Source organism: Vipera berus (assembly GCF_964194415.1).
Source record: "Vipera berus genome assembly, chromosome: 3".
Taxonomy (NCBI): domain Eukaryota; kingdom Metazoa; phylum Chordata; class Lepidosauria; order Squamata; family Viperidae; genus Vipera; species Vipera berus.
Genome location: NC_138204.1, coordinates 181,224,921 through 181,240,639, shown reverse-complemented (window position 1 = coordinate 181,240,639; position 15,719 = coordinate 181,224,921). Strand labels below are relative to the sequence as shown.

The 15,719-nt window shown below is 40.5% G+C and overlaps 1 protein-coding gene across 5 annotated transcripts in view; it reads right to left on the bottom strand.

The window, feature by feature from the left end:
- Positions 1 to 15,719, bottom strand: part of LOC308665809 (serine/threonine-protein kinase Sgk3) — a 46,442-nt gene that overhangs the window by 18,314 nt on the left and 12,409 nt on the right. For 4 of the 5 annotated variants that reach the window (XM_081324054.1, XM_081324055.1, XM_081324057.1 and 1 more), the window contains exon 3: positions 6,305 to 6,500. The exons of the other annotated variant lie outside the window; for it this stretch is intronic. In XM_081324054.1, coding sequence (XP_081180180.1) covers positions 6,305 to 6,382 — 78 coding nt within the window. In that variant the 5' untranslated portion in view covers positions 6,383 to 6,500. The remainder of the gene's footprint in view (positions 1 to 6,304; positions 6,501 to 15,719) is intronic. 5 annotated transcript variants of the gene reach the window in all.

The window sequence follows — 15,719 nt, the reverse complement described above, 5'->3', positions numbered from 1 at the left end:
TAAATTAATTTATACAGGCATGGTGTTTAATTTATGTGTTGGCCTATGGCTGTAATAATAAAGACTTTGACTTTGACTGTATAGAGGTATGGAATTAAGTAATCAGTTTTTCCCCCAAAACATCTGCATTAAGAAAGATTAGTAACAATCTAGGTTAAACAAACATTAATAAAATGTGGAATTCTTGGTGCTTTCTGTTTGATTATTCAGAGATGTTTCATTACTTGACAAGGTAACATCAGCAGTACTCATGAGTGCAGGATTTGTTCACTGTTTATATATAGCAGCTTGCTCAATCAGTGCTTATTTTATTTTATGTTTATCCCACCTTTATTATTTTTATAAACAACTTAAAAGTAGCAATAATATTCCTTCCTCCTGTTTTCCCACAACAACAACCCTGTGAGGTGGGCTGAGCTGAGAGAGAGTGACTGGCCCAAAGTCACCCAATTGGCTTTCATGCCTAAGGGAGAACTAAAAGTCACAATCTTCTAGTTTCTTGCCTGGTGCCTTTACCACCAGATCAACTGGCACAACTGGCAGGCAAATCAGCCATCAACAGGCACATAAAGGTAAAATGACATTTACACACCATTCAAAAGACACACAAATATTAAAAAGGAAACAAAAAGACCAGCTATCAATTCCCAGATAAACAGGGATTAACACCTGAATTAACATTAGACAAACAAGCAGTAAACAAAGAGAAAACTATAACTCCACCAACATTAGCTGGGCAAGCTACTATATATAAACAGAGAACAAACCCCATACTCACTAACATTGTTACCTATTTGAATAATAAAACAAATTGCAAGCCAATAAGCAGGCTTGAAGAGCACCAAAGACTCCACAGATCACAGCTTCAAATATTCTCTTCTACTGGAGTTAATAAACTGGAAGACATTAGAATGCTTTCTTTAATAACCACAGTACAGTTCCATCTTTAAAGCGAGAAGGAACCATAGTCCTTTTCTTATGTGGGCTTTTACTACTTTCTCATGCCCAGAATCTTCTCCTTTTCTCTTATTGTTTTTTGTTGTTTTTTTGTTTTTTTTGCAAAAGTTTCATTTAAGTAAAATTTGAATGGTGCTAATTTTAATAATAGGCCTATAAGATCTTAAAGGATATTTAAGGTTTGGTCTGAATCTAATTCTATCTATAGAACTGTGCTTGGGTTTATAGCTAACTGCATTACTGACATCATGCTCTTTAAGAGCTGGGCCCAATATCTAATCACCTTCATGCATGCTAATAGACTCTCCTGTTGCTGTACAGGTTTTTGTGGAGCTTTTTTTTCCAGGGAGTATTAATTAATGTAATATTCCTTTGCTATAAGTGTTTGCACTGTTTATGATGGGACTTTTTTTTAAAATCCCATTTATATCCCGCCCTTCTCCGAAGACTCAGGGCAGCTTACAATCTAAAGCACAAATCAATGTGCTTAGCAATAGCCTTCATTCTATGTATATGCCTGCTTATTAGGGCTTTCGCCCCCCTGCATTACTACAAAGTCAGCTTATTGCCCCCAACAATCTGACTTGAATTTTGCTCCAGGTTCTGAAGAAAATAATTTAGCCTACTTTATTGATACCATCATTTATTCTTTTCCTTCCAATTGTAAAGATTTGCAGGGGAGAAAAAAGGACAAGTAGCTTAATTATACAAAGATAAATAGTGCAAGGGGGAAAAAACAATCTCTTCCAAGCAAAATCACTACAACTGCTTCTCCCATAGTTACCTTAGAATTATAATACTAAGAGAATTATCTGATTTATCCTAAAACCAGATGTTTTGGCTGTATTAATATTTTTTTTTTATTTCAGACAGATAAGGGCTGCAATGCAGTAACAGAAAAAAGCAATATGCTATTACCATCATGCTCCTTCATGAAGCTATTCAGTTAAATACAGTGATAAGTGAGTATTACATCATCTTTATAACCTGAAATATTAGCAAATTCTCTCAAATTATAAAAATAATTTGATCTATAGATGAAATAAAAAAATGTTAAAATTACACACGAAAAACAAAAACCAGATTCAAACAAGTTACTGAAACCGGGTGGGGAAGGAAGAACAGGAAACAATGAAAGGAACAGAGAAGCATAAAATACCAAAATTAACAAAGAAGGGAAATAGTCTAGTGTAATGTATTTCTATTTAAAGTAGTTTTTAAAAGACTCTGTATTATTTCTTTCCAATTTTTAAAAAAATAGTGCAGTAAATTTGATCTGCAACATAGAATATCAAAATGTTTAAAGTCAATATAAATATGGGACTATATTTTAGGCTGAATTTGTTTATGTACACTATACCATGCAGTATGCATAATCATGAAATCTTTTTATGGCTCTGGGATATTCTAAATATTAACAGATTTGATTGGACCCCAATTTACAGATATGTGAAGGTATAAAGGTGAGTCTGAAGTTCATAAACCTTTCTGTTTGGCATGTCCATATGGAAAATGGAATCAGATCTAAGTTTTAAATAACCTGTTTTTTAAAAAAAGATTATAATTGTTATTGAAAGTTTTAATTACAATAGTAAAAGCAATACAAACTAACCTCAGAGAGAGGAGAAATAAAAAGAATAAAAAGTGCAGGAAGAAAAAAAAAGATAAATAGGAAAGAAATATATATATAGAACATTTTTGATCTGTATGACAGGTATAAACTAACTTAATAGCTCTTTACACCCTACAAGGTTGCAAACAAATATACCTAGTCATAATCCCTTATCTATATGCAAATCCATAAATCAACTTTTCAGTCCTAGTTTGATCAAAAAGTCTTTAAAAGGTTAGCACCTCTTATGTTAACATTGGTCAAACAAACCAACTTTATATTCCTTCCTTTTATTTCTGCCAATCTTGATCTTTAATTCATTCAAATGTTGTCATATGATTTGGTCTGTTTTCTGATTCCAAAGGCTTTTTCAAGGCTTTAACAATCCTTATTTGTAAATCCAATAAAAAGTCATTGTGGATAGTCCTTGACTTACAACCATTTGTTTAGTGACCAACAGCAACAGCGAAAAAGTGACTTACAACCAGTTATTTCTTATGGCACATACCACTGTCACAGCATCCTCATGGACAAGGAATCAAAATTCAGATTCTTGGCAACCACCATGTATTTACAATGGTTGCATATCCTGGGATCATATGACTGCCATTTGCAATTTTCTCAGCCATCTTCCAACAAGCAAGGTCAATGGGAAAAACTGTTTTCACTTTTTTAAAAAAATATTTTATTGATTTTTAACAATTACACTCTTTAGTGCTTAGTAAACAACATGTTGTCTGGGTTCACATGTTTAACATTAGCTTCTTCAATATAAATCTGTTCAATACTGCACAATCCAGTGTTTTTTTCCTGATCCTCCTTTCTTCCCAAATTGTTTTCATTTTCCTAACACTATGCAATTACAATTCTTGCTACTATTAATACATACAAAATTGAATATAAACATCCTCATATTTTCTAGTGTTATACAAATAACAATATCAGTTTATAACCTCTTTTCTAACCAATTTATATTTCAAATGTATTTGCAATTAAAATCTCCTTATTAAATCAATATCCTATTTTTCATGTTCTTAAGTTTAATTTCCCATCAATATTCAGAATATCTTTGTCAGTTATGGTTTTCTCAAGATTAGTTACATTTATATAGCTAAGAATTTCATTTATACAAGCCATCCTCATATTTTAATATTTCCTATATCAAAAAAGGTGCTATTCTAATTATAATCATATCTTTATTATTATAAAAGTCTAATTATATCTAAGGGTTAGCCATTCTTTTAATCGTATTCAAACAAATATTTAATCATATAACGGTAAGTCAAATCTCTGTTTTTTAAGTCTAGCTTTCTTTCTTTTCCAAATAGCTTTCCAGGCCAAGGCAATTAAATCGCCAATGACTTTTTCCTCTATTTTTGTGAAAGTTGCTTGGAATGAGGAAGACAATTTATGTAAGGTATTTTTGATGGGAAATTCCACCCATTTATATTCCTTAAGCAACCCCCACTTTCCTTCTCCCTCAGCTTCTCTTTTCATTTTTTGTCTCCCAATTTCTGGCATTTCCCCTAACAGCTCTATAGTCCATTTTTAAAAATCTTCTTTCGGGTCCTCAAATGGCTAAAGTGTCTTTTCCATTTTCATTATTATAGCTGGGTCGTGCAAGCTTTTATGTCTGTGGCAGTTTGTATTTCCCTTCTTTTATATCTTCCGTCTTTGGATCAATTTCCTCTGATTCATCTTCTGTTTTCTAGGTTGTTTGTTCATACTTTGTAGTTGTTGTCTGGGAACTTTCTAATTGTAGATTTAAATTAGCAATTTGCTCATTTATGTTAACTAAATTGCTTTTAATCTCATCATAGTTTCTTTTTGTATCTTCTTTGTGTGGAACAAGTGTCTGGTGAATTAATTGTAGCATAGAATATATCTCCTTCTGAAAAGTGTTTGTTTTTTCTTGAGGCATCATTCCTGCAGATCCTTGATAAACCTGGCTGGGGCTTCAAATGGAGGTGTTGGGTATGTTTTCCTACCACTTTTGGCTGGGTATGAGGATTCCATTTTGTTTCCCCCCTCCAGATATTCTGTCAAAACCTTTGGAATCTCTAAATACAAATCTTATCTAATATCACCAATCTTGATGGCAATAGAACAGTTTCATCTAGTTTTTCTGGTCTTTATGTTTAGCTTTTATAATCCAATAGGTTCCAAGATATGGGTCCAGCACTAAAAGCAATGTTTTGTAATAGTCCTTCTGCTCCAGCATCCAGTCAGGCCAAGTTGTAATCCACAATGTTAAGAGACTGGACTGTCATCTGTCAGAAATGGTGTGGGGTCTCCTCCTTGGGTGGGGGATTAGACTAGATGACCTACAAGGTCCCTTCCAACATTCTATTCTATTCTATTCTATTCTATTCTATTCTATTCTATTCTATTCTATTCTATTCTATTCTATTCTATTCTATTCTACCTGTATCCACATAATTCTCTTGGCTTATCATTTGCATTTCTACCTTGATTTTCAAAAGTTTAACCAACTTTTTTTATATATCCAGTAGAAAGTCTTTATCCTGGTCATTGTCTTTTGTATTTCATTTGTATTGTCATTGTCATTTGTATTTCCACTTTAACTTCCTTTTCTGTATTATAAACCACACATTTTTATTATCCAGTATTTCTTGTCCTAATATTTCTGCATTAGGTCAAATTTGTTCACATATCTTATTAATACGTTTTGGACATAGTCTATTTATAGAAGTAGATTTTATATTGAGAACTGAATGTAAAGATAAAACCAGAAACTTTTCTTTTAGGCCTAATGGACAAAGAACTTGGGGGAAAAAAAGAAACACTAATGTTATATATGCTGATAGCAGCAAGAATGCTCTACATGCTCTATAAAAATGGAAAGGTACTTTAATTCCACAATGGATGACTGGCTGCAGAAATGGATGGAGTTAGTTGAGATGGCTAAATTGAATGCTTTGATTAAAGAAAAGAATACAACTAATTTTGTTTCGATTTGGAAACCACTTCTAGACTTGGTGCATGAGATAGGAAAAAAATGAAACTTGATTTTGGGTTTCACTAATTAGATAGGTTTATTGTTATAGAAATGATTAGTATGTATTCCTATGTAAATGTAAAAAGTTGACTTGTATGTTATTATCTTATTCTACTGCACTAAAAATGTTGAAGGTCAATGCTTTCCTTTTTTCTTTCTCCTTTTACCCTATGCTTTTTCCTCTTTCCTTTTTCTTCTCTTACTTTCCCATTATTTTTACTTTTTTCTTTGTATTTTATATTTTGACAAACTAATAAAAATTTGAAATGTCATACTTTAATTATTTCTAAAACATCGCTACAATCATTATGGGATGGAGCTGTACAGTTGTGGTGCTCACAAGATATCTAATTGTTGGAGAGTGCCTTGGAGCCAGGAGGTGGGGTTTTCCTGCTAGTGAGAATGCAGCTGATCCCCAAGATATATGGAGCTCCAGCACTGCAGACTAAAACCAAACTTCGTGCAATACGTGCTGCACCACGGTTGACTCAGAAGTGAATGGTCTCATCTGCCTAATGGAGAATAGCATAGGCTTATAGGAATATATAGCTGATTTGGAATTGAAGCGAAAGCCCTCTGTAGCAGGAACCTGAGACAGATGGTTAAATTAGGCCTGTCTGCTCTCATTTGGGTAGCAATGAAATCTCTCCAAACTGAGCAAGTAAGAGAATATGAAATTGACTGTACAAAGAAGCACTTTCTGTTTCTATACTCACAGTAAATCTTTTTCTCTTCACTCTGTGTTCATCAGAGCTAGGGATGCTAACACTTGGACAGCTTTCCTTCAGATCCATTTTACATTGTTTTCAAGCAAAAATTCAAGACCACCACACCAGGATGTAGAAAGTATCATCAGCACTGACATAAAACACATAGTCGTTCTTGTGTAAACTTAAATTCCATCATGAAAACCTTAAATAAAACGAAATGTTAGAAAGGATCAACAAGAACTGAGGTGGTTCATAAAAGCACAAAAGATCTGACTTTCCCCTTTAAAAGTTCACTCCCAGCCCACATTTCTATAAGGTGAATATGGAACAAGAGTATTCATTTTTAAAGAGACTTGGATATTATGCATGCAGATACAAGAAACATGTTTTAATATCTAAATATACATTCTATAGCAGACTTGTAGAACTCTGAAATATTTCTGTCACCACATATATGTAAACTGCAATATGAAATAATTATATATTTTATATGCTCTACTAGTTCCTGACAAACCTCACAAACCTAGTGAAAGTATAACCTATAGTCATATATTTTCATACCATTGCAGGTAAAGAACAGAATAATGAAGGTAGATTTTTATGGTAGAAGTTTTAAGGTCAAGCAATAAATAAATATAATCTCACTAACATAATTCCAAAATGATAAACTTAGAATTATGTTTATGTTATTTCTTGTCTTATCATTTCTTTCCCACATAGCCCAATATCTTAAAATTGGAGATGAGTTACTAAGACTATTTGCATATTTTCCAATGCAAATAAGACAAGATATGACAAGTATCACTGCATAAACTCCTCCTTTGTATAACTATGCTGGAACACTCTTAGAGTGGGCTTTGTATAATGATGTCACTGTGCATGCTCATGTGCTGTGAAAACACATTTTGTTTTTTACTCTGCTGGCAAAAAATATGCCAACCAACCAGGCTGGGTTGTTTTCTACCATTGATAAAAGGAGACTGGCCGCAACCTGCTACTGTCGGCTTATTTTTTTGCTGTATTCTTAAAAATAGTAATTTCAAAATAATAGTTGAATTTGTATATAACACTATACCATGAACATAAACAGAAACACTATACCATAAACCACCATGGCTGGGCTTGGTCAACATAACAGCCCCAAACAAGCCACAATATAGTTTACTATAACATGTGAACCAGAACATTCTTTTTAGAGTTAATTTCTGCCTAATATAAAATATAGTATGTGGTCTTAAAGCAACCTGGGATTTTCCTTTGAAAAGCTAGATACTAATTCTCTTCTTATCAATAATCAATAATCTCAAATGCATAGGCTCCTAGATCAAAAGAATACATGGTAAATTTCAAAAGACTGGTACAGTTTTAAGCTGCTAATTTAAAATATGTAGCTTGTTGATATTATACTAATGAACATATATGTATAGATTTTCTGTCTTAAGGAAGAAAACTGTTCTTAGACTGTTTAAAATGCCAGTGTTAAAAATCTTCTGTTGTGGAGACACTTATGTTTGTGTTGGCCACGTCAAACCATTTCAAAATCCAGTTACGATATTTTAACATCCAGTTCATCAATTATATATCTCAATGATCCATTTTACTTTCACCTATTTTTTTTGGAAAATTTAACTTTATAAAACAATTATTTTAATTTAATAAAACAGTTTAAAGAATGAAATTAAAATTACATCACACAGGTGGAACAGCATCACATATATCAATTTACAAGTGCTCTAAATTTTTGTACACATATGCCGGTATGTAACCTCTTTACAAAAAAATGAAATGACAAATGAAATAGCTATAGCAATTAACACTGTAACCCAGACAAAGTGTTGGATTTCCATCTCATTTCAGGCTCGTCTAATCTATAAAATCTACTGTTTTATTCAGGTAAACTTTTAGAATAAACAAGATAGTCTATGAAAAGTTATTATTTGTAAAGAACTACTGAAATTTTCACCAATATTCCCAGACTGTTTTGATTTATTTAGAACAGAGGTAGAAAATAGCTCTCAGTCATTAAGGACACTTCCACACATCCTACATCAAACCTTGAAAAACAAGTTGAAGGGAATCCATGATTTTAAGTTTCAGTTTGAAATGCTGAGAATTACTGTACCCGAATTGCTCCATTTCTACAAACAACAAAATGCTCTCATCCTCATTCTAACGGAAAAACAAATGGAAAGGGCAGAGCAGCCCTGCCTGAGCTTCTCGATATCCTCTCAGGGTTGGTGGTTGAGTTCCCCAAACTCATAGTTTTGGGTGACTTCAACCTACCATCCCTGGGGGGATCATCTGAGTTAGCTCGGGAGTTAATGGCTTCCATGACGGCCATGGACCTGATGCAGGTTATTCAGGGCCCAACTCATGGGGGGGGGTCACACGCTCGATCTGGTTTTTCTATCCGGACGGTGGTTAGATGATTTCGGGGGGGGGGTTCTCCAATTATTACACCCCTGTCATGGACCGATCATCATCTCCTGCGGTTGGTCTTCCGTTTTGCCACTCCCCGTCGTGGGGTTGTTGAGCCAATAAGATGGTTCCGTCCTAGGCGCCTGATGGACCCTGAGCAGTTCCAGACGGCGCTGGGGCCCCCACCTGCCTCCTTTGCTCACAGCTCGGTCGATGCCCTAGTGGAAGCCTGGGAAAGGGCAGCCACAGAGGCACTCGACCAAGTTGTACCCATGCGGCCCTTGACCCGGCGCAGATCCCAATGGGCTCCATGGTTCTCCATGGAGCTCCGGGAGATGAAGCGTCGGAGACGGGGCCTAGAGAGCTGTTGGAGATCCAGCCGATCCGAATCCGACCGGTTACGACTAAGGTCGTTTACGAGAACTTATCTCGCGGCGATGAGGGTGGCGAGGTCTAACCACTTCACCACTCTCATCGCGTCCGCAGATAATCGCCCGGCCGCCCTGTTTAGGGTAACTCGCTCTCTCCTTAATCGGGAGGTGAGGGAGGACCCCTTGCAGGGTCGAGCCGAGGAGTTTAGTCGATTTCTATCGGACAAAATCGCTCAGATCCGGACCGGTCTGGGCAGAGTCTGACGATGAGGATACGGGCGGCCTTGTCAATTTAATCTGGGAAGAGTTCGACCCTGTGACTCCTGAAGAAGTGGACAAGATCATGGGGAAGCTGAGCTCCACCACGTGTTTGTTGGACCCGTGTCCCTCCTGGCTGATTTATGCGGCTCGGGATGGGACACGAGGCTGGTTCCAGGCAGTGATTACTACTTCTTTGAGCGAGGGTAGCTTTCCCGCCGCCTTGAAGGAGGCGGTGGTGAGACCCCTCCTCAAGAAGCCTGCCTTGGACCCAGCAATATTAAACAACTTTCGTCCGGTCTCCAACCTTCGCTTCCTGGCGAAGGTTGTTGAGAGCGTGGTGGCGCAACAGCTCCCTTTGTTCTTGGATGAAGCTGATTATCTAGACCCGTTCCAATCGGGTTTCAGGCCCGGGTACAGCACGGAGACGGCATTGGTCGCGCTGGTGAATGATCTCTGGCGGGCTCGGGACAGGGGCTGCTCCTCTGTCCTAGTCCTTTTAGACCTCTCAGCGGCTTTTGATACCATCGACCATGGTATCCTGCTGCGACGTCTCAGGGGGTTAGGAGTGGGAGGCACAGTTCTCCAGTGGTTCTCCTCCTACCTCCTGGGACGCTCGCAGTCGGTGTTGGCAGGGGGGCAGAGATCGACCTTGAGACCTCTCACTTGTGGAGTTCCTCAGGGATCGGTTCTCTCGCCTCTCCTGTTCAACATCTACATGAAGCCGCTGGGTGAGATCATTCGTGGTTTTGGAGTTGGGTATCATCAATATGCTGATGATACCCAGCTTTTTATTTCGACCCCAAACCACCCCGGTGATGCCCTCGACGTGATGTCCCGTTGCCTGGAGGCGGTCCGGGTCTGGATGGGGAGTAACAGGCTTCGACTCAACCCTGACAAGACTGAGTGGCTGTTCGTGCCAGCATCCCGGGAAATTCCGATTATTCCATCTCTGGCCATGGGGGGTGAGTTATTACCCCCCGTAGATAGGGCTCGCAACTTGGGGGTCCTTCTAGATTCACAGCTCTCTTTGGAAGAGCATATTGGAGCTGTGACTAGGGGGGCCTTTGCCCAGGTTCGCCTGGTGCGCCAGTTGCGACCCTATCTAGACCGGGATGCCTTGCGTACAGTCACTCATGCGCTCGTGACCTCTCGTCTAGACTACTGTAATGCTCTCTACATGGGGCTGCCCTTGAGGTCCACCCAGAGACTTCAACTGGTGCAGAATGCAGCCGCGCGAGTTGTCTTGGGGGTTTCCCGATACTCCCATGTTACACCTTTGCTCCGCGAGCTGCATTGGTTACCGGTTGCTCTACGGGTGAAGTTCAAGGTGTTAGTGATGACTTACAAAGCCCTTCATGGCATGGGTCCGGATTACCTATGGCAACACCTGCGGCCGGCATCAACTTCCCTCCGTCCAGTGCGCTCCCACAGAGAGGGCCTCCTCAGGGTGCCGCCGATCAAAAAATGCCGATTGGTGGCCCCCAGGGGGAGAGCGTTCTCTGTGGGCGCGCCAGACCTTTGGAACCGCTTACCGGTTGAGCTCCGGATGGCCCCCGACCTTCGCTCCTTCCGGCGCGATCTCAAAACCTTCTTTTTCGAACAAGCTGGCCTGGTCTGACGGGATGGGGTTGGGTTTTTATAAATAGTTTTAATTTTAATATGTATTAATTTTATGGGCATAATGGTTTAATGGCTTTTTAATTTTTGTATTCTGTTTTTTATTATGTATTGCCCTGTTCACCGCCCTGAGTCCTTCGGGAGAAGGGCGGTATACAAATTAAATTATTAAATTAAATTAAATTAAATTAAAAGGAAAAACAAAACCCAATACTGTAGTCTGGCGTTTTCAGGGCAGTTCATCCAGTACTGAAGGGTAAACCTGACAAAACACTTGTCAATTTTTGTCTTGAATTAATGAGAGAGAACTGCAAAACCAAAAACTTACCACTTTCCTTGATTTCAAGCTAAGGAATTGGGAAGAGGAGGTACACAAACTGCCCTTCAATGAAGAAACTGCACCACAGCATATCAAAAACAGACAATATAATTCTGGTATTGCAAAGTCAAAACTGTACCATAGGTTAGTTGGATATATACTGCTCAAAAAGATAAAGGGAACACAAGGTAAGACACCCTACTATTAAATACAGTACATTGTGTTGTTTAAGTGTTCCCTTTATTTTTTTGAGCAGTATATATTGGCTCAATACTTCAATACTGCTTATGTTTTAGTATAGAGGGGTCTACAATTAATTTCAAACTAAGGCAGCATCCCTATATGGAAGATTAAAGAGTTTTCTATAGATAATTCAAGAAAGAAGGAAATCCAGGAGTAATTTTAAACACAAGTGTACACAGATCTTGCAACATATTGGTTTCAGTAGCTTCTAACGAGTGTATATTTTAATTTGTTGTTTCTAGCCATTGGGTGATTTAAAACATTGTTTCATTCTACTGCCACATTTTTTAATCCTTATCACAGTATAAGGAACTAGATATTCATTTTTTAGTGTAAAGATAGTAGGGTTATTCATTCTTCATGAAGAAATAAAACAAGATTACATTTTACAGATCAGGTGGCTGAATTGCCAAATAGAATGTACTTTCTTTGCATCCAAAACTATTTTCGTCATTATTTTATGTAATAAAGAAGAATTTTCTTACAGTCAGACTGCAGTCCTGTAAGAGACCCACAGACTTATAAAGATTCTTCATAGGATATCCAGAATAAAACCACAAATTTACAAGAACATTTATATAGTGATAATTTATCACTAATAAATTTTAAAAATATTTGCAATTTAAAAGCAGGTTTTGCACTTTATACAGAAACATTCCAATGTTATCATTATATTAATCAGAAAAGGTAGGATATAAATATGAAAACTGAATCAGCTGACAACTAAAATGTATATTAGGTGATACAAACTATTACCATGGTAGTTTTTTTTAAAGAAACATGTTGGCAGATTAGCAGAATCAAATAATTCTGGTCTTTATAAAACAGATACATAGGCCATTTAAATACTTACATAATTTATCATTTAAATAGTTGACATACTGGGGGAGGGACAATCACTTCCCTATCCCACCCAGCTGCTCAACTACAGCCAAGCACAGCTGGGCAGGGGATATCCAAGTAATTTTAAAGTTCATTACAAAATTACTGCTTGTCAACGTCAGAAGTAAAACTTGGCTACTGAATTACAATTTATGCAACCTGGCTTGTGACTGTGTCCGTGAATCAGTTAGATCTGCTCAGAGGATTTCAGATATGCCAAGTAGCTTAGATTTTGGAGATTCTGTTTAAACATGTTAGAATAAATAAATTTATTTATTTATTTATTTTATTGCATTTATATACCGCCCTTTCCCTGAGGACTCAGGGCGGTTTACAGGGAGTTAAAAATCAAACATACAAAAGTTAAAAGCCAAGTTAAAAAATATTAAATCAACCCTGTGCTATTAAAAACCCCAATTAAAATAATTTTCTCCTCAGCCTGGGCCCGAGAGCTCAAAGAGCCAGGTCTTCAGGCCCCGGCGGAATGATCGGAGGTCGGGGGCAGTCCTCAGCTCCACCGGCAGCTGGTTCCAGAGGGCAGGCGCTCCCACTGAGAAGGCCCTATCCCTGGGTGTCACCCGCCGGCAATCTCTTACCGGCGGAACCCTGAGCAGACCCTCCCTGTGGGAGCGCACTGGGCGAAGGGCGTTTGAAGCCGGCAGCAGGTGTTCCCTCAAATACCCCGGACCCAGGCCATGTAGGGCTTTATAGGCAATAACCAGCACCTTGAATTTCACCCGGAGGGCAACCGGAAGCCAATGCAGCTCGCAGAGTAGAGGTGTTACATGGGAGTATCGGGAAACCCCCATTACAACTCGCGCGGCCGCATTCTGCATCAGTTGAAGCCTCCGAGTGGTCTTCAAGGGCAGCCCCATGTAGAGAGCGTTACAGTAGTCCAAACGGGAGGTCACAAGCGCATGAGTAACTGTACGTAGGGCGTCTCGGTCCAGATAGGGACGCAACTGGCGCACCAGGCGAACCTGTGCAAAAGCCCCCCTGGTCACGGCTCCTATGTGATCTTCAAAATTGAGCCGTGAATCCAGGAGGACGCCCAAGTTGCGAGCCCTATCAACGGGGGGTAACACCTCACCCCCCATCGTTAGAGGTGGAATAACTTGGTTAACCCGAGATGCCGATATGCACAGCCACTCAGTCTTGGCGGGACTGAGACGAAGCCTGTTTCTCCCCATCCAGACCTGAACCGCCTCCAGGCACCGGGACATCACGGAGAGGGCATCACTGGGTTGGTTCGGGGTGGAAAGAAAAAGTTGGGTATCATCAGCGTACTGGTGATACCCCACCCCGAAACCACGAATGATCTCGCCCAGCGGCTTCATATAGATGTTGAACAGGAGAGGCGAGAGAACCGACCCCTGAGGAACTCCACAAATGAGAGGCCTCGGGGTGGATCTCTGCCCTCCTGTCAACACCGACTGCGAGCGGCCCTGAAGGTAGGAGAACCACCGTAGAACGGTGCCTCCCACTCCCAACCCCCTGAGACGCCGCAGCAGGATACCATGGTCGATGGTATCGAAAGCCGCTGAGAGATCTAATAGGACCAGGACAGAGGAGCAACCCCTGTCCCTTGCCCTCCAGAGATCATTCACCAGCGCGACCAATGCCGTCTCCGTGCTGTGTCCGGGCCTGAAGCCCGATTGGTACGGGTCCAGATAATCAGTTTCCTCCAGGAACAGAGGGAGCTGATGCGCCACCACACTCTCAACAACCTTCGCCAGAAAGCGAAGGTTGGAGACTGGACGATAGTTGTTTAAAGCAGCCGGGTCCAAAGCAGGCTTCTTGAGAAGGGGTCTCACCACCGCCTCCTTCAAGGCGGCAGGGAAGACACCCTCCTTCAAAGAAGCAGTTATTACTGCATAGAACCAGCCTCGTGTTCCCTCCCGAGCCGCATAAGCTAGCCAGGAGGGGCACGGATCCAACAAACAGGTGGTGGTGCTCAGTCTCCCCATGATCCTGTCCACATCATCAGGGGAAACAGGGTCGAACTCAGTCCAGATAACGTGCTCAAGACCGCCTGATTCTTCCACATCAGACTCTGCCCAGTCAGAGTCCAGGCCGGTCCGGATCCGAGCGATTTTGTCCGCCAGATGATGACTAAACTCCTCGGCTCGTCCCTGCAAGGGATCCTCTCTCACCTCCTGGTTAAGGAGGGAGCGAGTCACCCTAAACAGGGCGGCCGGGCGATTATCTGCGGACGCGATAAGGGCGGCAAAGTAGTTAGACTTTGCCGTCCTTATCGCCGCAAGATAAGACCTTATAAAGGTTCTTAACTGCAATCGGTCGGATTCGGATCGGCTGGACCTCCAACCGCTCTCTAGACCTCGTCTCCGACGCTTCATCTCCCGGAGCTCCACAGAGAACCATGGGGCCCAACGGGATCTGCGCCGGGTCAGAGGTCGCATGGGTACAACGCAGTCAAGTGCCCTGGTGGCAGCCGTTTCCCAGGCCTCCACCAGAGCATCGACTGGGCTGTGGGTAAGGGTGATAGGTATAGGCCCAAGCGCCCTCTGGAACCGATCCGGGTCCATTAGGCGCCTGGGGCGGAACCACCTGGTCGGTTCCGCCGCCCAGCGGCGGGGGGTGGCATGACGGAAAACCAGCCTCAGGAGGTGGTGATCTGACCATGACAGAGGGGTGATGGACGGGGAACCCCCTCCCAGATCATCCAACCACTGTCCAGACAGGAACACCAGGTCGAGAGTATGATCCCCCTCATGAGTTGGGCCCTCAATAACCTGGGTCAGGCCCATGGCTGTCATGGAGGCCATGAACTCCCGAGCTAACTCCGACGACCCTCCCAGTGACGGCAGGTTGAAGTCACCCAGGACTATAAGCCTGGGGAACTCCAAATAAATAATCCCATTTATAAAAAGATTTAAAGGGCCTCTGTTTTATCCGGGGAGTAGGCTTATCTTTGACAAACGCAGGCTAGTGTTCTAAATACAAACAATAATCCTCCTGCAATTAAAATTCAAGCATCAAATGATAAAATGTAAGTATCAAATAATAGGCCAAGACATTTGATGATTCTGGCAGATTAAAAATAAACAGTTCAGGGAAAGAAAATCGTATGGAGAAATTCATTTCTTTGTTCATTTCTAGTAAAAAGCTCCCTGAAAGTAAGTGCATCTTTAGGAAGTTTATTCTGCACACGGAAGCAATTAAATAAAATACCTAAGAGAAGGTCCAGTTCTTGCAATTTGGATCAATAGATGAAGCCAGGCAGAATAATGTAGCCTGCCAAAAGTGGTTTCAATTGTGTGTAATAAACAACTGCTTTCTTATCTTCACA